The 24,114-nt window shown below is 40.1% G+C and overlaps 2 protein-coding genes and 1 pseudogene across 3 annotated transcripts in view; 2 read left to right on the forward strand and 1 right to left on the reverse strand.

The window, feature by feature from the left end:
• LOC114652426 (E3 ubiquitin-protein ligase TRIM16-like) overlaps positions 1-24,114 on the forward strand; it is a 1,019,527-nt gene that overhangs the window by 200,128 nt on the left and 795,285 nt on the right. The gene's annotated exons all lie outside the window — the stretch shown is intronic.
• On the forward strand, positions 1,449-11,748 carry LOC114652519 (zinc finger protein 436-like). Its single transcript, XM_028802893.2, has 2 exons — positions 1,449-1,863; positions 9,925-11,748. The coding sequence occupies exons 1-2, from the start codon at positions 1,449-1,451 to the stop codon at positions 11,133-11,135; spliced, it is 1,626 nt and encodes a 541-aa protein (XP_028658726.1). The 3' UTR covers positions 11,136-11,748.
• LOC114652555 (tripartite motif-containing protein 16-like) overlaps positions 22,333-24,114 on the reverse strand; it is a 593,234-nt pseudogene continuing 591,452 nt past the window's right edge.

The raw sequence follows: 24,114 nt of genomic DNA on the forward strand, positions 1-24,114 counted from the left end.
GGCCTGCTGATTTGGTCATCTGAGTGACCCATGGAACTGAAATTGCACGTGTCTTGGATCAACAATAATAAGGAGATTTAAGATCACAAAGTTTGAACACTGTGATGGATTAGGACTTTGACTGGCTATTTCTACCTAAATAAAAGTTGATCAGAAATGGTTCTCATGTCGTTTTACAGTAAAGCTCTTTTCCAGCTCTGTAGTTTGTGAAAATACTAAGCTATCCCCGAAATGAAAAGTGACTGTGTTATGAGTGATTATAATGTTAAAATTTGAATAGCAAGAAAACCTAAATTTTAAAATTGGCCAATGTTTTTACTAAAGCTACCTTTGAATGTCATGAACATCTCCAGAATATTTGGTTTTTGTTAAAATCTGTGATGATGAGGAGTAAAAGTGTGATGATTTGACGTGGAATTACCCATCAGGAGTATCTCTGCTCCAAATCGATGATGTAATCCACCATAGAAACTGCACTCGCCCTTTTAACTCTGTAGAATCTGAATGTGCCTCATTGATACGATCCTTTTTCTCCTTTAAACACGACATCAAACCTTTCTTTCAGAATAGTAACACCTTCATCTTAGTTCAGGTCTTCTGCTCAAAGTGACATCTCAATGCTGTCCCTGTAAGCGACAGTCCAACCCCAAGTGTGTGTTTTTTATTTCTAAGCTCAGTAACCCATGTCCATATTAAATCTTCAGTTTTTCCAGCTCTCGTATGCCTTTCTCTTGTCAAATGCAGGCAGGTTTCTATAATTATCAGCCATCCTATACTACGAATGTTAAACTTAAATAAGAACACAACACCTTTGATGTTAGCCACACACTTTTTCTTCTTCTCTCCCATAAAACACACCCGTCATGAGTAACCTCCTACAAACCAACTCTCTTCAAACCCTGAATGTCCTTCTCCCAGTCAGGATGCAGTCCTGTAATCCCACAAATAGGAGCACATATATAAGATATAGAATATAACAACTTAACAGAATGAAGCTCCCAATGCGCAGCTCAAGTCCAGCGAGGATATCCAACAAAGTCCTAAATATGACGGCTTTAACAGACCTGCCATTGCTGTGTCCAAACATGATGGTGCCGTATAGATAAAGTGTTGTCATATCTACATGGTGGCACTGAAATGTATGCAAATCCCCTTTAATGAAGGTCTGCAGTGCACTTTGATCACATCTGAATTGTTGGATTTGTAATTTTAAACTGTGAGGCAGAAGAGGTAAACAAGAAAAATGTGACATTGACCCAAACCTCATGGAGGGCACTGTGACTGTGAAGTGTGCTCATTATTTTTACTGACTTTAGGAAGTTAATTCTACTTCTTTTATTTTCACAGGGCTTTCCTATTTCACATGGTCATACACTGAAGGGTCTAATGGCCTCCAGCTCAGGGCTGTCCATGTGAGAAGTGAATCAGAGAAGAGTTTCCCACAGAGCATGGCCTCTGCCAAAGAAAATGGCGTGGATGAAATAACGGTGGACATTAAAGAAGAGGACTGTGAGTGGCTCACACCAGAGGATGTGCGTGTGAAGCTGGAGGATCACGAAGAAAGAATTTCAGTTTTTAAAGAGGAGGAAGAGTGCAAGGGGGTGACTGCTGCCATTAAAGCTGAGGATTTGAATGATTTCTCCATTGGTCTTGAACTTCAAAAGCATGAAACTGAGGATATTTTCAAGCAAGATGCCTGTGAAGAATCTCCATCCAGTTTACAGCCCTGGTCCACTAATACGGGACGACTGGCAACACTGGAGAATTCTGCAGAGCTGAAATCAGAGTTATCGGAGTCTGAAGAGAAAATCACTGAGGGAAATGAGAGAGCAGGAGAAGAGTCACCTGGGAGTGTTGGAATAAGTGAGTAATGTGATTAAATATAAAAGAAAGAGAACATTTATACATTCTAACAGTGGTTGCTTTGATGTTTTTAGAAGATTGAAATGAGAGTGGAAAACATGGTTAATTGAACTTGGATAAAGACCAGCTGCTCGGGTGCTTGATAACAAATAAATGATAAATTAGATTTTTTCGTATTCACCCACGTTTTTCTAAAGTGTTGAGCGCATGACTTAAACATCATGAAGCTTTGTCTGAAGCTGTGACGTATGTTAGGCCTACAACGCATTACGTACAGTGAGAATATCAAAAGTTATATTTTGTTAAAGACATGTATATTTCTTAAATTGTGTAACAGTTAAAGCAGAAATGTCCACAAAAACAATTAAATCAGTATGAATAAAATCCTCGCCCCTGTGCACTAAATAAGAGTGAATTTGCTCAAGCCAGTGCCCACCTAATATGTGCCGAATCTTTCTAATGGTAATCTCGTGCACTTTGACGTTAATAGTGACAAGAGCTACCTGTACGAGCCATGATGACATTCAGGGGGTCTCAGGGTCTTTTTCATCATCTTCTGTTCTGTTCTCAGCCTGAACTTGCTTGGGCAGCATGGCCTGGACAAGTTGGCAGTGGTGTGAAATCTTCACTAGGAGATGATCTTGGGCCCTTCCATCTCCCACAGTCACATCGGGTCAGTTTGGAGTCACCACTCCACTTCACCTGCATGCTTCTGGGGGTGAGGGGGAAAAACCAGAATAACTAGAAATGCCATTCAGAGCCCCTATGTAGAGCAACTGTGGGCAGGATTTGACCCCAGGACACCTGAACAATAAAGCAGCTGTGCTAAAAACTGTGCGCCCTAACACAAACGTATATATTTGTATATTTATTTTTTAGTCCAGATTAGGTTCTAGAGGATGTAAATATCATCACATACATTACAGTTAAGAACAGAAAACCTAAATTCAGACACATTATTGGGTAATAATAATAATAATAATACATTTATATAGCACCTTTCCCATGCTCAAGGCACTTACAGAATATAATAAAGAACGGCAGGGTAGGAAGGCTCTGATCGGAGTCTTTAGAGCTGATATTGATCACCCATTCCATTAGGATCTGCTGATATCAATAATACCTTTTTTCTTCAAAATAATGTATTTTTAGCCATGCATAATCTTCACATTCTATAATAAAGTGCTACTGCATACAGCATACACAAAGAACATTTACCCATAATGCACACATAATGGAATAAAAACAAGCTAAGCAAAACAAGAGGCATGTCTTAATCATACTCCACATTTCTAATCAAATAAAATGTTCAGTTAGATATTTCTAGCCGTCTTCTCTGACAAGAAGAAAACGAGACAGTCTTGGTGAACGCTTCAGGTTCTTATCTAAGAATATAAGCATCTCTGCATGTTCTGAGGACAGTCTGGTCCTCCTGTCATCCATGACGTGTGCTGCCGTACTGCACAGACCCTCGCTGTCCCCACTCATATAAGGAGGGCACAGGTAGGACGATGACTTTTATTGGTCCTCCAGAAAGCCATTGGCCCAGCATCTCTTGTGGTATGAGGTTCACAGAGATAAAGATTCACCTCTGATGCTGCTGACTCAAATATCGTTTTTATCTTTATTGACAATTTCTTCATGCATTCTGCTGTTCTGTTGGCGGGGAGTTTCTTTGGACCTCTCGGCTGTCGTCTGTCGCTCTGAGTGTGTCTGTGTGGTCGAGACACCGGCACTGAGCAGTTTATGTGTTTGAGATTTGCAATTATCTGTGAAATACGTGACCTTGTACCATTGTTTAATTTGGGGAGAAAATCATTATGATAATAATATCTGTTACAGAATTTGTAACTGTATAGTGACTGTTCACACTCAATGCTTATTATGCCTAATTAGTATTATTATTATTTTTTTAGGTCTAAAAACTAGGCTTGTATCATTCTACCCAACAAGCTAATAAGAGGGCTGATTACAATTTCTAACTAATCGACGTCCACTTGATAACGATTTATATTTGTGTAGCAGCTCAGTAAAACTCTGCATCCAATTCCTCCCATCTACATACACATTCACTGATAGGGTAATAAAAGGGATTTTAGTCAAAATAGCGAATGCCTAGTTAATTAATTATACACATAAATCAGTCAACAAACACTCACTTGCAGATGGAATCGTGGATCTAAATGATCTAGAAGGTGACATCTTCCATAACTGAAAGTGGCTGGTTGTCCAGGCTTACAAATTCCACTGTTTTTGCTGTCACAGTAAGTCTTTGGTGTTCTTGCTGTCAGTATTATAAGGTTGAGTTTTCTAAGTGCTGCCATTATTGGAGGCCGAGTGAGAGTAGGTGACTGAGCTAGACTAAGCTTGCTGGTCCCCTCAACCTTTGAACAGCTCATTCTTCACACCAGTCCCTTTTGTGTTGACTTCTCAGATGGTTAATAAGGTTTGTATTGTTGAAAGTGTTAGCAGAGAATCCTCCATGGCTGACTTCTTTTTGCACATACTAGCAAAATACCCGCGCTTCGCAGCGGTGAAGTACTGCTTTAAAATTTTAAATAATATACTGAGGGAAAATGTACCAATAATTATTTGTTAAGGATCTCTTTGTATACCACGTTGTCAGTTCGCCCCTCCGGTTGTAATATGACCAAGCTGTGCGCTGAGCTTACTCTTGAGCATGCAACGTATAGTTGGCCATGTGAAAAGCAATCTTGCCTCAAATGAATGCCAGCCTTTTGTAGGGTCTGTCCCTGAGACTTATTGTCACTGCGAAGCAGAGCCTTACTGGAAATTGGAGGCGTTTGAATTGAAATGGGAGATCAGAGGGTATAACAGGGATGCGAGGAATAAAAACCCTCTCCCCTGAGCCACCACCAGTAAAAATAGTTGCCTCAATTAGGTTCATTTGCAGGCATGTGACCTGAAGTCTCGTGCCATTACAAAGTTTCGGTGTCTGTAAGTTTCTCAGTAACGTTATTGGTGACCCAACCTTCAAAATTATATTATGCTCAGGAGTGCCTGGAGGATTCAGAGTTTGGACCGAGCTGCAGGCTATGGATGTATGTATGTACGTAAGTAGGATTCAGTTAGCGTTGGGAACCCGCGTACCAAATTTCTTTAAGATGGGCCCATTAAGTAACAAAGACCGTTGGAAAGTTCAATATGGCGGCCGACAGTGGTATCATACCACTGAAATAAGTACGTTCATCGGTTTCGGTTAGTGCAGGGAAGCCGCCTACCAAGTTTCGTGAAGATGGGGCCATAAATAAGAAAGTTTAACATGGCGGACGTTGTCGACTGTTACGTGTAGAATTTCGAAATGAAACCTGCTTAACTTTTGTAAGTAAACTGTAAGGAATGAGCCTGCCAAATTTCAGCCTTCTACCTACACGGGAAATTGGAGAGTTAGTGATGAGTGAGTCAGTGAGGGCTTTGCCTTATAGTATAGACTAGTAAAATACCCGCGCTTCGCAGCAGAGAAGTAGTGTGTTAAAGAGGTTATGTAAACACACCCATACAATCAGATTGTGATTCAGACTACGAATGCCGTGAATGTAATTTCCCCGATCTACATGCTGTCAAATAAACGAATAAACGCCGTGGCACAATGTTAGGGGCTTCGCCTCTAGCGCTGACATCCGAGGTTCGATTCCCGTAAGGGAGTGCAGTGAGTGTGTACGCCTGATGAGCCAAGAATTAGGGTGAAACACGTGTTGCGTACTCTTTGTATTATTTGACAGTAAACTATTTTCAACCATTCTATGATCTGCTTGTCACAACTGAAGGCACCGTGGCTGATGTTAGCTGACTTGCTGGCCAACCATAAGCGTTACCTGGTAGGTAACCACCCATACAATCAGATTGTGATTCAGACTACGAATGCCGTGAATGTGATTACCCCGATCTACATGCTGTCAAATAAACGAACCACACGCCGTGGCACAATGTTAGGGGCTTCGCCTCTAGCGCTGACGTCCGATGTTCGATTCCCGTAAGGGACTGCAGTGAGTGGGATGTTAGACTGAATTATATTGTTAAGTTCGTAGACGTCTTTGTTTTTTGCCGCAACAATAGCTCGTTCACTCAGCCAATCGTGATTCTTATAATTGGTTTGAATATTGGGAAATAATTTTTCAATCAATTCTTCTTTAGACGTCGCTAAATTGCAGAAGTTATGAGGTCAGATCAACCAGCAACTTTCCGTTCCCAGTTTCCAGATTTCTCCAACCCTGTTATTGACAGTTTGCATTATTTGATCGTAAATGCCTTTTTCCTGAAGCGTTAGCTTAGGAATATTTGATTGCACATACGACAAAAGATCACCCGTCTTGTAATTTTGTTCACGACGTAATTCTACATCGAACAAAGCAGCAGCAGTTCGATTCGGTGATGGCATTCCCAATTGATTGGGAACTTTCTTCGCGATTTCTAAGCACAAATCTTCAATCATTATCAACGCTTAGTTATAGATTTCTGCTGTGAAATCCATGTTTATATTTGAATTTTACTTGCGTATTCACGGAAAATATCTTCAGCCATGTGAGATTTATATTTCTCTCATAACTGTGTTGGAGATGAAGGAGAGCAGGCGGTCAATATGATTGCAAACAATGCACGAATTTGATTTGGATGTGACGTGTTGCACGCGTCATTAATGTACACATCCCAGTGTCGGTCATTCTCCAATAAATTCAGAGCTTGACATTTACATCGGAAAGTGGCATGTGTAACGCTGTTGACAATTAAAATTGCTGGAAAGACGTTGGACCGGCACATTTACCAACAGCATGTGAACAAAGAAGCATTCATCTTGATTGGGATGCACGGTGTACAGTCTGCCTATCGTAGTTTCTTTGAATATGCCAGGTTGTCCGTTGACTCGCTCTCCTCGTTTGCGTTGTTCAAATGATTTTCTACTTGCATTCCATGTGTAATACGTAGGCACTTCTGAATACAGCAGTGTTTTCTCAAACACGTCATTTTGATATTGCGTAAAGAAAGCAGTTAACGTTGTAGCCGGTGGATTCAGGGCTATTTGTTGCACATTTGCAGCTGCGAAGTAAACGCGTTGTTCATTTTCTAGATGTACTGCTAAGTGAACAACATCTGGACTTCGTTCATGTATGGGAAATGAAAGAATTCGCCATACAGCTTCATTGCTGCTTATGTATCTTCCAGCCTAATACTGTGTGATTTCATCGATATGTATGACCGCATTCCTATCACTTCTTTCTGGTTGCACGCCAAAAACTGCCATGTCGCTGCCTTTATTCACGTACTTACAAATGTATTTGATCGAAACATTGAAATAGAATCATAAAATATTTAGTATGGCGTGTGTTGCTTTTACGTCCAACAGATGGCGCTGTGTTTTCAAAAAAAGCATGTTTTTACCTGTCACAGGTGTGACATCTATATAATATGTATATAACAACACGCGCGTATTCGAATGCAACGTTGTGTCAAAATTTCAAAGCAATCAGTGAAGAACTTTCGGAGATTTAAGGTTTTGAACAAACAAACATTTACGTTTTTATTTATATTGATGTGTATATATGTGTGTGTGTGTGTGTATATATATATATATATATAATGTTTTGGCAGCCAAGCGCTTTTTTTCCAACCTAGAAGACGTCTCTTGAGATCCGTTTAATCGCCTCGTTGATTGCATGTCCTCCAAGGTAGTTTCAATCCCCATTTCCTGCACCGAGTCATCTCCCCTTTTATGAGTGACTGTGTTAGTCGCCGTACTTCGTACAGGTCTTTGAACGCACTGAATACTTGTAACTGGTGTCGCCCGTCGGCTACTTTCGACAGGGAATGGAAGCAATTGTCGAGAAACAAAAATTATTTGTAAGTGATTTCACATTGAAGAAATAGTAAAAACTTGATCACTTGGGTCAATACCTAAAGGAATACACACAGCTAATGCAATTGAGAATACACCAGAATCTGTATGATTTAATTGTTGCTGTGCGTCTTCATAAACTATGGGAGGTTTGTAAGGAAACAAAGCATGAAGGAAACGAAGCTGCTCTTCGGTGAGGATGAATTTTTTATCAGCGTTTAAACTGTCATAGACATGAATTACAGCACCATCATAATAGGTACACACCCAGTGAGTCACTCGTTCAGTCGCTGCAGAAGGTAATATTTGAATATGTTTTGCATTTTGTGGAATGGGCATTATAGGTATGTCAGGAGTCCACATTAGCAAAACCTTTTGAGGTTGGAAAATTGTATGCGCAGCTAAAATTTTGTTGAATTTGCTCATGTGATCTGTTGATAAATAATCATTATTTACCAACTCATTCATTGAAAAATCTGACAGTGGTAAGATCACTCCTTCTATAACACTAAACACAAAGACTAAGTAGACACTAACACTAAAAAACGGCAACACCGCCGGGAAGAACACTAAATGAGATAAAGTAAAAGTCTACTAAACTTCTTTATTATAACTGCTTTATTATAGCAGGTGAGGACGCTGGCACACGCTTGTTGTTGCCGCTCCTCCCTGTTAACAACACTTTTCGCAAAATTCGCCTTAATTCTGCACTTTCTTACGCTTGTTTTATTTCGGTCATTGTACATATAGTTCGTGGATACAGCCGACTCGAATTGCATGGATTTTGCTTAATATTTACAGATTTTATGGACTCCACTTTACTGGGAACAGCTGAGTCTGTGGATCACGAGACGAGACCTACGAACATTTCTTTGTACCAGACGATCTAGCACCTCGGGATGATCTGTCTCCGTGATTATATTCGCTATGCTAATCTGCTCCTGTTTCATCTTACAGTACTCTACGACCCGGAACTGATCTGATGTTCATACTAACCTGGCTTATGGCTCCGGGGCGATCACGCCTGAAATTACCAAGCGTTACTGTTTATAGCTGTGTATTGGAACATCCAAATCCTGCTTCCTCCTCCTGCTGCTTGCTATCGCCGCTCACCTACGCTACCACACCCGCCTGTCCTACCGGCTCCGTTGTGCTGTGCTGCTTCTACACTGCTATCAGCTAAGTATCACTCACTTCTTTTTTAGCGCTTTGATTACTGAGAAAAGCGCTATATAAATATGATGAATTATTATTATTTATTATTAAACACTAAAGTACAAAAACGAAGCAGAAAGTAACACTAAACCGCAACACCACTGGGAACACCGGCACACCGCGTCTACTAAACACTAAGAAACGCTAAAGGAAAAAATACTATTCAGTAAGTACCGCGTCTACTAAACAGTAAATCAGTAAAAGAGAAAGGAGTAACCGCGTCAGCTGTGGAGCTCAGCTCGGAGCGAAATGAAGTGAATGGGAGGGGAGATGATCACGTGACTCCAACACCCGCCTTAACTCTCCGTCCCTCCACAAACACAGGCACACAGATCCCAACTCTCCTTTATATATATATATATATATATATATATATATATATATATATACATATTACAAACTGCAAATTTGTTATCTCTTGTAGGAAGGCAATAAAACTGTTAGACTGGCAAGGATGTGTTTCTGTGTTTTGGTGTTCTTGGAACTTTGTCTTGTATACGTTTTATCATTCAACGACATATGTTAAGATCAACTAATTTGCTGATCATCGGTCAAGTCATTTGGAGTGAAAATTGTCTGATTTTTGTTTGTGATCGATTGATCAGATCAGGCCTGTCTTTCACATGTGAGAGAAAGGTGGATAAATTGAACAGACAGCAGCAGAACATGTAAAGACAACACACGGAGTGGCCAGACCATAAATGGCACCTCAGTGTGAGTAAGGAATTCCAACCAGTTTGCCACCACTTTACTTGAACTGTTTAATTTATTTTAAAAGGTGGGTAGTTCTTAGGAATTTGGACATCAAACCCTGAAATTACAGTTCCAAATTCAGCTATTGACACCATGTGACCTTGAGCAAGTCACGTGACCTGTCTGTGCTCCAGTTGGAAGAATAAGAGAAACGTAACCAATTGTGTCTCAAATGTCTGTAAGTCACCTTGAATAAACATGTTAGGATAAAAACAATAGTTAAAATGTTTGTGTTCTTTCAGATTTACAGAAGAATGGCAGCTTCTCTCCATCTTCATTTGATCAGTCCTCTCTTCAATACAATGAGAATGGTATAATGAAATCAGCAGTGGGATCAGAGATCCTGACAGCAGTCTTTTGGCAGTGCAGTTCTCTCCTTGCTGCTGAAGCAACACAGACAGAAGCCATCAAAACTGATCGACAGCAAGTGGAGGAAGAAATCCAGATTCACACTGGAAAAAAATGTTTGGAATGTGGCAAGCAATTCACACAGAAAAGTGATCTTAATAAGCACATGAAGATTCACACAGGAGAAAAACCTCATTGTTGTCTAGAATGTGGTAAGTCGTTCTCAAGGAGAAGTAGTCTTCAGAGACACAGAAGAATACACACTGGAGAAAAACCTCATTGCTGTCCAGAATGTGGTAAATCGTTTTCATGGAGAAGTGAACTTCAGCGGCACAAAAAAATTCACACAGGAGACAAACCTCATTGTTGTTCAGAATGTGGTAAGTCCTTCATAAGGGGAAGCCATCTTCAGAGGCACAGAAGTATCCACACAGGAGAAAAACCTCATTGTTGTCCAGTATGTGGTATGTTGTTCTCAAGCAGAAGTGATCTTCAGAACCACAGAAGAATCCACACAGGAGAAAAACCTCATTGTTGTCCAGAATGTGGTAAGTTGTTCTCATGGAGAAGCTGTCTTCAGAGACACAGAAGAATACACACTGGAGAAAAACCTCATTGTTGTCCAGTATGTGGTATGTTGTTCTCAAACAGAAGCGATCTTCAGAACCACAGAAGAATCCACACAGGAGAAAAACCTCATTGTTGTCCAGAATGTGGTAAGTTGTTCTCATGGAGAAGCTGTCTTCAGAGACACAGAAGAATACACACTGGAGATAAACCTCATTGCTGTCAACAATGTGATAATTGGTTCTCAAGCAGAAGCGATCTTCAGAAACACAGAAGAATCCACACAGGAGAAAAACCTCATTGCTGTTCAGAATGTGGTAAACGATTCTCACGTTCAACCGCACTTAGGTGCCACAGGAGGATCCACACTGGAGAGAAGCAGTACACCTGTTCTGAATGTGGTAAAGGGTACTCTTGCAGAAAAAGTTTTCTGAGACACACGCAAAGTCACATTGGAGTAAACCCTGTCCCAGAAATGTCAAATGATCTTTGCAATGGCTCCTCAAGCAAAAAAAATGAAGGAATATCTTCTGAATGAGGTAAAGGACTCTAGTTGAAAGTAGGTAATAAATACATAAGAGTAGTGGAGAAAACACGGAAAGTGGCAAACAGATCCTAGATATAAGGTAACCTTAGAGCCACATATGAATTCACACTGGAATGAACACACTGAAATATAACAAACATATTTCACAAACGGCAAGAATCTTCTTCAACAACTTATAGGTGCAAGAAAAAAACCTTGTTGTCCTATGTGTGGTTAACGCTTTTCAGACAGCAGTGGCCTTCATAGTCATAAATGACTGTCCTACTTGTGGTAAGCCTCTTAGCTGTTCTGAATGTTGAAAGATTTCATGAAGGAATCAGAAACTCTATTGCCAGGACATCAGCCACACAGGGATTGATCATCTCTACATCAATGCTGTGACATAAGATGGTGAACAATACAAACACCAGACAACAGAATGACGTAGCAACAGTACTGTGTGGTGATAACAACTTCAACCACAGAACACAACTGAAAAAGTTCAATCTATATATATAAAGGAGAGTTGGGATCCGTGTGGCTGTGTTTGTGTGTTTGTGGAGGGACGGAGAGTTAAGGCGGGTGTTCGAGTCACGTGATCATCTCCCCTCCCATTCACCTCATTTCATTCACTTCATTTCTCTCCGAGCTGAGCTCCACAGCTGACGTGGTTAGTCCTTTCACCTTTACTGATTTACTGTTTAGTAGACGTGGTACTTACTGAATAGTATTTTTTCCTTTAGTGTTTCTTAGTGTTTAGTAGACGCGGTGTGCCGGTGCTCCCGGCGGTGTTGCGGTTTAGTGTTACTTTCTACTTCGTTTTTGCACTTTAGTGTTTAATAATAAATAATAATAATTCATTACATTTATATAGCGCTTTTCTCAGTACTCAAAGCGCTAAAATAGTGAGTGATACTTAGCTGATAGCAGTGTAGAAGCAGCACAGCACAACGCAGCGGTAGGACAGGCGGGTGTGGTAGCGTAGGTGAGCGGCGATAGTAAGCAGCAGGAGGAGGAAGCAGGATTTGGATGTTCCAATACACAGCTATAAACAGTAACGCTTGGTAATTTCAGGCGTGATCGCCCCGGAGCCATAAGCCAGGTTAGTATGAACATCAGATCAGTTCCCGGTCGTAGAGTACTGTAAGATGAAACGGGAGCAGATCAGCATAGCGAATATAATCACGGAGACAGATCATCCCGAGGTGTTAGATCGCCAGGTACAAAGAAATGTTCGTAGGTCTCGTCCCGTGATCCACAGACTCAGCTGTTCCCAGTAAAGTGGAGTCCATAAAATCTGTAAATATTAAGCAAAATCCATGCAATTCGAGTCGGTTGTATCCACGAACTATATGTACAATAAACGAAATAAAACAAGCGTAAATGCAGAATTAAGGTGAATTTTGTGAAAAGTGTTGTTAACAGGGAGGAGCAGCAACAACAAGCGTGCGCCAGCGTCCCCTCACCTGCTATAATAAAGCAGTTATAATAAAGAAGTTTAGTAGACTTTTACTTTATCTCATTTAGTGTTCTTCCCGGCGGTGTTGCCGTTTTTTAGTGTTAGTGTCTACTTAGTGTTTGTGTTTAGTGTTATGGAGGAGTGATCTTACCACTGTCAGATTTTGCAATGAATGAGTTCGTAAATAATGATTATTTATCAACAAATCACATGAGCAAATTCAACGAAATTTTAGCTGCACATACAATTTTCCAACCTCAAAAGGTTTTGCTAATGTGGACTCCTGACATACCTATAATGCCCATTCCACAAAATGCAAAACATTTTCAAATATTACCTTCTGCAGCGACTGAACGAGTGACTCACTGGCTGTGTACCTATTATGATGGTGCTGTAATTCATGTCTATGGCAGTTTAAACGCTGATAAAAAATTCATCCTCACCGAAGAGCAGCTTCGTTTCCTTCGTGCTTTGTTTCCTTACAAACCTCCCATAGTTTATGAAGACGCACAGCAACAATTAAATCATACAGATTCTGGTGTATTCTCAATTGCATTTGCTGTGTGTATTTGTTTAGGTATTGACCCAAGTGATCAAGTTTTTACTATTTCTTCAATGCGAAATCACTTACAAATAATTTTTGTTACTCGAGAATTGCTTCCATTCCCTGTCGAAAGTAGCCGACGGGCGACACCAGTTACAAGTATTGAGTGCGTTCAAAGACCTATACGAAGTACGGCGACTAACACAGTCACTCATAAAAGGGGAGATGACTCGGTGCAGGAAATGGGGATTGAAACTACCTTGGAGGACATGCAATCAACGAGGCGATTAAACGGATCTCAAGAGACGTCTTCTAGGTTGGAAAAAAAGCGCTTGGCTGCTAAAACTATATATATATATACATCAGTATAAATAAAAATGTAAATATATGTTTGTTCAAAACCTTAAATCTCCGAAAGTGCTTCACCGATTGCTTTGAAATTTTGACACAACGTTGCATTCGAATACGCGCGTGTTTTTATATACATATTATATAGATGGCACACCTGTGACAGGTAAAAACATGCTTTTTTTGAAAACACAGGGCCATCTGTTGGACGTAAAAGCAACACACACCATACTAAATATTTTACGATTCTATTTTAATGTTTCGATCAAATACATTTGTAAGTACATGAATAAAGGCAGCGACATGGCAGTTTTTGGCGTGCACCTGAAAGAAGTGATAGGAATGCGGTCATACATATTGATGAAATCGCACAGTATTAGGCTGGAAGATACATAAGCAGCAATGAAGCTGTATGGCGAATTCTTTCATTTCCCATACATGAACGAAGTCCAGATGTTGTTCACTTAGCAGTACATCTAGAAAATGGACAACGCGTTTATTTCACAGCTGCAAATGTGCAACAAATAGCCCTGAATCCACCGGCTACAACGTTAACTGCTTTCTTTACTTTATGTCAAAATGACGCTTTTGTGAAAACACTGCTGTATTCGGAAGTGCCTACGTATTACACATGGAATGTGAGTAGAAAATCATTTGAACAACGCAAACGAGGAGAGCGAGTCAACGGACAACCTGCCATATTCAAAGAAACTACGATAGGCAGACTGTATACCGTGCATCCCAATCAAGATGAATGCTTCTTTGTTCACATGCTGTTGGTAAATGTGCCGGTCCAACGTCTGTCCAGCAATTGAGAATTGTCAACGGCGTTACACATGACACTTTTCGAAGTACATGTCCAGCTCTGAATTTATTGGAGAACGACCGACACTGGGATGTATACATTAATGACGCGTGCAACACGTCACATCCAAATCAAATTCATGCATTGTTTGCAATCATATTGACCGCCTGCTCTCCTTCATCTCCAACACAGTTAAGGGAGAAATATAAATTGCACATGGCTGAAGATATTTTCCTTCGAATACGCAAGTAAAATTCAAATATAAACATGGATTTCACAGCAGACATCTACAACTAAGCGTTGATAATGATTGAAGATTTGTGCTTAGAAATCGCGAACAAAGTTCTCAATCAATTGGGAATGCCATCACCGAATCGATCTGCTGCTGCTTCGTTCGATGTAGAATTGCGTCGTGAACAAAATTACAACACGGGTGATCTTTTGTCGTATGTGCAATCAAATATTCCTAAGCTAACGCTTCAGCAAAAAGGCTTTTACGATCAAATAATGCAAACTGTCAATAACGGGGTTGGAGAAATCTGGAAATTGGGAATGGAAAGGTGCCGGTTGATCTGACCTCAGGACAAATTTCATTTCCTCATTACTTCTGTAATTTAGTGACGTCAAAAGAAGAATTGGTTGAAAAAGTATTTCCCAATATTCCAACCAATTATAAGAATCACGATTGGCTGAGTGAACGAGCTATTCTTGCGGCCAAAAACAAAGACGTCTACGAACTTAACAATATTATTAAGTCTAACATTCTGGACAGACAATGGAACAACAAAAAATATTGTATACCCACAAGCATTGTGAAATTAAACATATTAGAAACGGGCGCTTTCTCTTTTCTTTCTTTTCCATTTAACCAGACTGAGCGACAGCAATGCGTGGCCCGGTACAGCTATACATATTGTAGCAGTAGAGGATTTTGTCCACCTCTTGAACTCTCAGGTACCACTCTGAACACCAGGTAAAAGCACAAGACTTCTTTATTTTGTTGTCTTCACGTGCACAAAGCATCCTCTACTCCACACTCATAAATCACAATAATAAACTCTCACAAACCAATCCTCCTCGCCTAGGCACTTCGCCCTCCTACCTCCCAGCTCAGCTCAATGTCTGGGCTTATCCACAATCCTTTTATACACCCTGACCCGGAGGTGTTCCTGTCCAATCAGTCCGTAGTTCCTTATCCCTTCTGGGTCAGGGTAAACAGTCCTTTTCTTCAACCCGGGAGCACGTCGTTCCTTCCTGTCACGTGACCATGACGTACTCCCGGGTTATAGGGCACATAAGAGTCCACGAGCCCCCCTACAGCGACTCCCTGTGGCCCCCAAGGTATCCAGCAGGGCTGTGTATAAACACTGCATAGTCCATGAGGCCCTGCTGGAACTCGGGGCATGATCATGCTGTCGGGAGAGCTCCTCCTGGCAGCCTGGGGGTGAGGGCCGGAGTAAAAAGCCGGCAATCCTCCACAATATATAATTATATATATATATATATATATATATATATATATATATATATATATATATATATATATATATATATATATATATATATATATATACGAGCTGTATATACCCGGCGTTGCCCGGGGCAGAAGTAACCTAATCGGTCAAACACTTACATATATACCAAAGTAAACCTAATCGATCAAACAGCTTCATATATACAGAAGCGAACCTAATTGGTCAAACAGTTATGCATGTGCAGAATGATTTTACAAACATTATGCGTGTTAACAATCATTAAAAAGAAAAGATTGAGGAACTGTTCTTCTATATGTGATGAAGCCACTAATAAGACAGATTTTTTTCAGGACCCAGCTGTTTCATAACTAAACTACTGCCACCCCAAAGTAATGCCTAATAGTGGTTTTTGGGGTAGCTGTGGAATAAAAAGGGTGTTTTTTAGTGAGTAAGAATCTGACACTACCCTTCAGTACGGGCTGAAGGGTGCCTATGTAAGGTTTTACATCCTTCCCGTATGGAAAAAAAAACATACTAAACTTTTTTTTCATCATTACAGATAATCTCAGTCAAATCGAAGTACGCATTCTCAATTTATTTTTATCTAATTTTTACTTTTTCACAAAGCCATCCCATGCCAATTTGTATGAATAAACTTTTGCTAGAGAGTTACCAAAAGTTTATTCATGCACATATTTTAATACGGATAATCTATCTCTAATCAAGGTTCTCATTTTCATTCTAATTTAAAATAATAATAGATACTCATTTTTTTCTTCTGTTTTAGAAAAACCAATCTATGCCACCTACGTCTTCGTCAAGTCAGCTTCATCCAGCTTCATCACATATAGAAGAAGAGTTCCTCAATCTTTTCTTTTTAATGATTGTTAACACGCATAATCTTTGTAAAATTATTCTGCACATGCATAACTGTTTGACCAATTAGGTTCGCTTCTGTATATATGAAGCTGTTTCATCGATTAGGTTTGCTTTTGTATTTATGTAACTGTTTGACCAATTAGGTTTGCTTATGTATATAGATTAGCTGTTTGTCCGATTAGGTTCGCTTCTGTATATATGAAGCTGTTTATCCGATTAGGTTTACTTTGGTATATATGTAAGTGTTTGACTGATTAGGTTACTTCTGCCCCGGGCAACGCCGGGTATATACAGCTCGTATATATGTATAGCAAAATACCCGCGCTTCGCAGCGGAGAAGTAGTGTGTTAAAGAGGTTATGAAAAAAAAAGGAAACATTTTAAAAATAACGTAACATGATTGTCAATGTAATTGTGTTGTCATTGTTATAACTGTTGCTGTCTTTTATATATATATATATATATATATATATATATATATATATATATAATAATATACACACACACATAAACATTTATATACATATACATATATATACATATCTACATATACACATCTACATATATATACACACACATACATAAACACACACATAAGACTTACTGAGTGAAACGGGCTTTCATTGACAATCATGTTACGTTATTTTTAAAATGTTTCCTTTTTTTTTTCATAACCTCTTTAACACACTACTTCTCCGCTGCGAAGCGCGGGTATTTTGCTAGTATATATATATATATATATATATATATATATATATATATATATATACACACATACATGCAGTTTTAATAACACAGAAATCAATATAAACTAACATCATTATCATATGAGAATATGAAGTAATATATAAGAAGCACATTTCATATAAATATAAATTATTAAACAGTAAAATCTTCTTCTGTAATTTGCTAGCGTGGCAATTTGTGTGTCTGTCCAGGATTTTAAATGACCTGTAGCTCGCAAACCGTTGCACCTATACACTTGAAATGTGGTACACATATAGTACGTCACGTCTACTATCCGCTTTATGGGTGATGATTGTTTTAGTCTTTTTATCTTTATTTTATTTTATTGTACAATCAAGTCCTATCTGCGCACAGCAGGGCAGCCGTGGGCGGATGCGTATGGTGTATTCACTCGATGTTATCGTGCATTGCGCTGTCAGTGGTATTTTGATAAAAGAATTTGAACAACATATAAGAAGCGTATAAATTATTAAACAGTAAAACATTAACATTTAAGAAGTAAAGTTACATTAAGTACTACTGCTGTGCCTTCGGGTATACCTCATTTTTTGTTTGCCCATTACATGCTTAAATGTATACATTTTTTGGTGCACCTACCCGAGAACACGCGACATATAACCGAGCGTGGGAGAAGCATGGATTTTAAACACGCGTTGAGTTGATGTGCTGGTCTCCCTCGTGAAATAACTGTTAATGTTTGACTAAAATGTACAGCGAGTAAAACGACATTAGCTCCTATTTTTTTTTTTACGATCTCTGAGATGTTGCTTTTTTCGGTTCAAGGCTTCATAAGCTGTTTTATGTTCTATGGTGTACTTATCCCAAACCATCATCTTTGAATGTTGCAAGACTTTCGCCTTGTATGTAGATCGGGGTAATTACATTCATTGCATTCCTGGTCTGAATCACAATGTGATTGTATGGGTGGTTACCTGGCACTGTAGGGTTGCCACCCGTCCTTTAAAATACGGAATCGTGCTGCGTTTGAGAATGAAATTGCGCGTCCCGTTTTGAATCAATACTGGACGGGATTTATCCCGTATTTTTTTTATCATTTTTTTTTTAAAGCAGCGTCTCATGCAAATCATCCCACACGCATTTTATGAAGATGCCTCCTTTCCTACTTTTGATTGGGTAATACTTGATGTCATCGTTAGTTTGATTGGTGTTTTTAACTGTCCAGTGAGTAGGGCGTGTCTTTCAACCGTAAGCAGATTTTTTGCACTGGTATCACTGACCTCGACGACGGCGCCGTTATACGTCAAAAATAAATTACGATAAATGACGATTTTAGCGATACTTTATTACGACGGCGGCTACATAGACATGATCAAATAAAAACAAAAAAATCAAATAATCATTCTACATTTTCAAAACGTCGAAAAAACGACGGAATGAAAAAAAGGCCCACCCGACGACCCACCCATTCCATTTTTATATATATAGATATATTTATTGATGAACTCTGCTGGTTATGTCTATCTATCTAAGATGAGCCAGGCCTGTTACAATGTGAACGTTCTTGACATTTTGGTTTGCTTTAAATAATTTTTCTGCTTCTTTACTTTGAGTTCTTGGAGGCCTTGTACATTAGAGATTATTAATAAATGAGCATTTGGTGTTAATAATGAATTGACAATTAATAAACTGTTTTTATTACTAAATTGTAAGTGTGGCCTGTTGCCATTTTGTAGCTTTATCCTTCTTGACTGTGTTGGTAGGACGTGTTGCACTGTTGCCTCCCTAGAATTAAGTGCCACATCACCGACGCTCGGCCTCACACCCTTCATCACACGTGAGGCAGAATCCAAGATTGCAGATCCAACTGTTAATCCCATTCCCTGCTTTGCCAGTCCCTTGGCTGTGTGTGTATCGAGGTGTATGGCTGAAGCAAACCTCACCTCAAGGAGTCTACAGTACCGGTCAGATGAAGAACTTGACACTTTGGGTTTAGACATAAAACTGAGAATACCTCACGCTGGATATGCTGTAGACGAGTGAAAGGGAGTCCAGTGGGATAGACTGAAGTAATAAGGTAAGTACAGTTAGACACGTTCATAGTCATTTTATGTTTTAATATTTTTTTTTTGGCCTTTGTTTAACAAGGTACAATATTGTGCTGTTTGTGTAGATAGATGGCTTCTCCTGAACGTAACTCTTCATTACACACACACACCTGCTTACCATCACCATTTTCAAGAACACACGAGGCACATGGAGACTTGACTGTTTCCTTGTTTAATTTAGATCAGGGGTCTCCAACGTCGATCCTGGAGGGCCGCAGGTTTTCATTCTAACCATTTTCTTATTTAATGACCCATTTTTGCTGCTAATTAACTTTTTTCCCCTTCATTTTAATTGACTTGCTATTTAAGACTCAGACCCCTTATCTGTTTCTTTTATTCACAACCAACCAGTAATGAAATACAAAATGACCCAACACATGACCAGATAACCTTTGCTGTCATACAGTATCAGAAAATAAAGAAAGATGAAGGTCTCGGTGACGCTGATCTGCTTTCTGCTGTGGTCAAACGAGAGCACAGCCATGGAATTAAATAACGAGTTCAATTAACAACAACAATCTGCTTCTAGTTAAGAAACTGGTTAGAGTGAAACTGGTGGGAGTTTGATACCCCAAGTGGTCATGTTGATAACACCTGGCTCGTCAATCGTTGGTTCACTTCACATCTCATTTTTATTTTGCTGCCATTGAAGGAAGAAGAGAAGCAATTCAGACGATTCTTCTATGAACGAAGGGAAGAGAAGTCAATTAACAACAGAAATTGGTTACTGATTAAGAAAGTGTCAGGAAGGAAAACCTGCAGCCACTGCGGCCCTCTGGGGTCAGAGTTGGACACCCTGATTTAGATCAGGTATCAGCAAGAGTGAAAGGGAAGGTCTACAGGACGGTAGTGAGACCAGCTATGTTATATGGGCAGGAGACGGTGGCACTGACCAGCAAGCAGGAGACAGAGCTGGAGGTGGCAGAGTTAAAGATGCTAAGATTTGCTTTGAGTGTGACGAGGATGGACAGGATTAGAAATGAGGACATTAGATGGTCAGCTCAGGTGGGACGGTTGGGAGACAAAGTCATAGAGGTGAGATTGTGTTGGTTTGGACATGTGCAGAGGAGAGATGGTGAGTATATAGGGAGAAGGATGCTAAGAATAGAGCTGCCAGGTAAGAGGAGAAGAGGAAGGCATAAGACAAGGTTTATGGATGTGGTGAGAGAGGACATGCAGGTGATGGAGGTGACAGAGCAAGATGACGAGGACAGGAAGAAATGAAAGAAGATGATCCGCTGTGGTGACCCCTAACAGGAGCAGCTAAAAGAAGAAGACCAAGAAGACGTCTACCTGAGAGCTGCACCTGACAACGCGACCTCAAACACCCTGGCATTTTTGGCAAAGGCAGTTTTAAGTTTTAAGTGAGGTCGGACTTTAGTGTCTTTTAGCTCTTTGCTTATACGTTTAATTTGCAGCATCCTTTGTCCAATAATCTAAAAGAAAATTAAATATACTGGAGGAGTTTCATCGACACTTCAGTCAGGAATACAACATTAGATGTTTCCAGATCTACAGCATTACGGCTTGTCTATTTCTTGCATGGCAAGGTTGAGGTATTACATTAAATTCACACAAAAACGAGGCGTGTGTGTGACTGGTTCAGGGGGTGGGTGCTTGACAACGTGACCTTGTCTATCGCACCTACTGAATCAACTTACAACACTAATAGTATAATTTAATCTTATCCAAGTGTATATTGATTTGAAATCGATCTCCAGCTTGTCAGACAAGGTGAAATTTCAGACCATTAATGCATGAATGAATAAGAAGCCTTTCAAACTGCCACTTGTGATTTTTCTCTGTCACCGGAAGGAGATCCCAACCTTCAACAAGAATTCTTTTTTCTGAGAATGTTGGAATTTCCAGAACAGCAGAATTGACAAATCTGGAAACAAGAAGAAGCTGGTGAAGTTTAATGTCTAATGTGATGTCAAGTGACTCAGTAGAACATCAAACTCTCGTCAGTATGGCCGACATCTGACTGACCCATGAGTCCTCGGTGGATTGATTCAGAAATGATGGACCCCTTGAGTGACCAATGGTGGGGGGACACTCTACAGTAGTCCCATCTGTCACTCACTCCTACACATAGTCACTATTCCAGAGCTCCTAATACTTAGTCTATATAGTGCCTTTTAACTTACTGATTAAAGAAAGAAACTTTTCCTCTACTCGGACAAGTCTGATAAAACCCCTTTGAGTCAGTAATCAGGCAGGAGGAAACTCATTCATTGCATCTTTAATTTACTCCTCAGAAAATGCCGAAGACGAAGCATTCATCTCAGTAGTCTGTTAGAGAATGGTCAAAAAGAAGGGGCAGAGGACCATTTTATAAACAACTGAATTTGCATAACAGTGCTGAATTAATGCCTGAATATCATTCTCTGATTGGTTTAAAGACATGAGGTACTTTAGTGTAGAGCACAACCAGCCTAAGATAAAAGTCTTTCTCCGTAATGTCCTTGTTCTTCAATATCACTTGAATTCAGCACATATCCTTTTAACAAAACTGCATACGTGCCAACTGGCAAGACTTACTATGGGTATGAAAGAACATCACAGAGTTCCAGTTCCCTACCTGGCATCCCCCTGAAACATTCTGCTTGTTTACTCGACCATTTCAGCCATCTCTTTATGACATTTCTATAACAAACACTTATATATTTCACTGTGCACTGCAAACCAAATACTTAACTGCTGCTACATCCACATTACTCTCTCACACCCCACCCCTCACTATGACACACACACAGCTGATTGGCTCCTCAAATCCAATAACAATGGAGGACCTGATAGCCGCACTCACTCTGCATTCTCAACACCAAATTCAGTCACAGACATGCTGCCCCCCAAATTTTGTGAAATCCATTTTGACCCCAAACTACAAACACAAAGATGACCTGAGCTTCTGGGGACACGAAGTGACCGGTGGAGGGTACTGGTCAGTGGTCACATGGTGTCTGATGGCTGATTGTTACACTGCAGTGAAGACCAAACCCAAACCCTGGATAGAGGGGCTCAGTGAAGGAGGTGTTGAACCTGTGCAGGAGGGTCATTGTGTGTGAGATGCTATAAAATGACAGAGAGCCAGCAGGCCAGTCCAGATACACACCTATTCTGGGGCTGTAGGGGGCGCTGATTACAGTCTTCTTGTTATTGTGACGCACAGAGCACTGGAAAACCCAGTGCTTGTCATTGAATCCAAGGAGGGACTCCCCACCATCTTCTTTCCTGCTCAGTCCTTTATATGCGACTCCAATCATCATGAGACGTCCACTGCCCTCCACCTCCCAGTTACAGCGAGTCCCAGTCAGAGCCTCTGTGCAAAGAACTTGAGACCACCAGTCAAATCTGTCAGGATGATCAGGATATTCAGTCTTTGTCCCCTCACATGTCACCTTCTTGTTCCCTTCAGACAGACGGTGGTCTCTGTGTGCCGTGTTGATGTCCAGTGTGAGGGGACAGAAGTCTGAAAGGAGAGAAAAGAAAACGAGTGAGGAAATCTGGGAGTGTGTAACAGGACTGGGGGCGGAGCACAACACAGACAATTAACAAGAACCAATCGGGAGCTGCGCTGACGAGACACTAATAGTAAAGAGCTCATCTGATTAGATTCTGATTAGATTCTGATCTGATTTATTCAAAATAAAATTCTGGAATTACAATATACGCCATAAGGTCACCATCGAGGTCAGAGTTCTAATGGACTGTCCACACTGACAGCTGGCTTTATTAAAATGTCCCTTTTTATTGTCACTGTCCTCCTCTTTAATTTAGAATCAATCCCCTGTCACACTTCATCACCAAACTGATTTTTCCTTTCCTCATAATACAGCCCTGATCCTCGTTCTGCCCCTTCCATTCCCAGTCTTTTGTTCTTCCATTTCCAGTACTCTACTAAACATTCAGGGGTCACCCTGCAGGTCAGAGTTACACAGAATATGAAAATAAAAATTAAAAATAAAATCTGAACTGCAAGAAAATGAAATCTTTATAATGAATTGTCATAAAATTTGTGACTGACAGCGCAATGTTTGCAGCAAACAAGATGGCCATCGAGTGCTGGGAGACGTGCAGTTCATGAAGAAAGTCATCATGGAGTGAGCTGAAGCCACTCTGGCAGTAAAGGGGACACTTTAAAATCAAAAGACGCAGGTTCAAAATAAAAAGGAAAGGAAAGAAGTTGAAGTGAACTGTGAGGCTGAGGGGTTGGAGCTGCAGCCTCACAGACTTTGAATTTGTCACCCAGTCGTCGTCTTGACTGTCAGGCCTGCATGTTCTCCTCGTGTCACTCCTGCTTTGATTCACGCACTCCACAGATGTGCATGTTGGGGTCATTGGCGACTCTGAACTGGCCTTGTGTCCATCAGTTATGTTTTATCTTTCACATTTCTCTGTCTTACAATGTCATTCACATCTGTCTGCTGTATCTCTTTTATAGCGCCTGTCATATTTGTCATTTACTCTCTGTTATAGTGCCTTTCCTGTCATCTCTTATTACTGTACATTTTCTTTATATGTCTGTCATAGAGGGCCTTTCATATTTATGTATTATATGATGTCTTTCACATTACTCCATGCATCAATCATATTTTTTCACTTCTCCTACATTATATAGTGACTTTAACATCTATGTATTTTATAGCACCTGCACAGGTCTAAATGA

Source organism: Erpetoichthys calabaricus, chromosome 5 (genome assembly GCF_900747795.2).
Source record: "Erpetoichthys calabaricus chromosome 5, fErpCal1.3, whole genome shotgun sequence".
In the NCBI taxonomy this organism is placed as follows: Eukaryota; Metazoa; Chordata; class Cladistia; order Polypteriformes; family Polypteridae; genus Erpetoichthys; species Erpetoichthys calabaricus.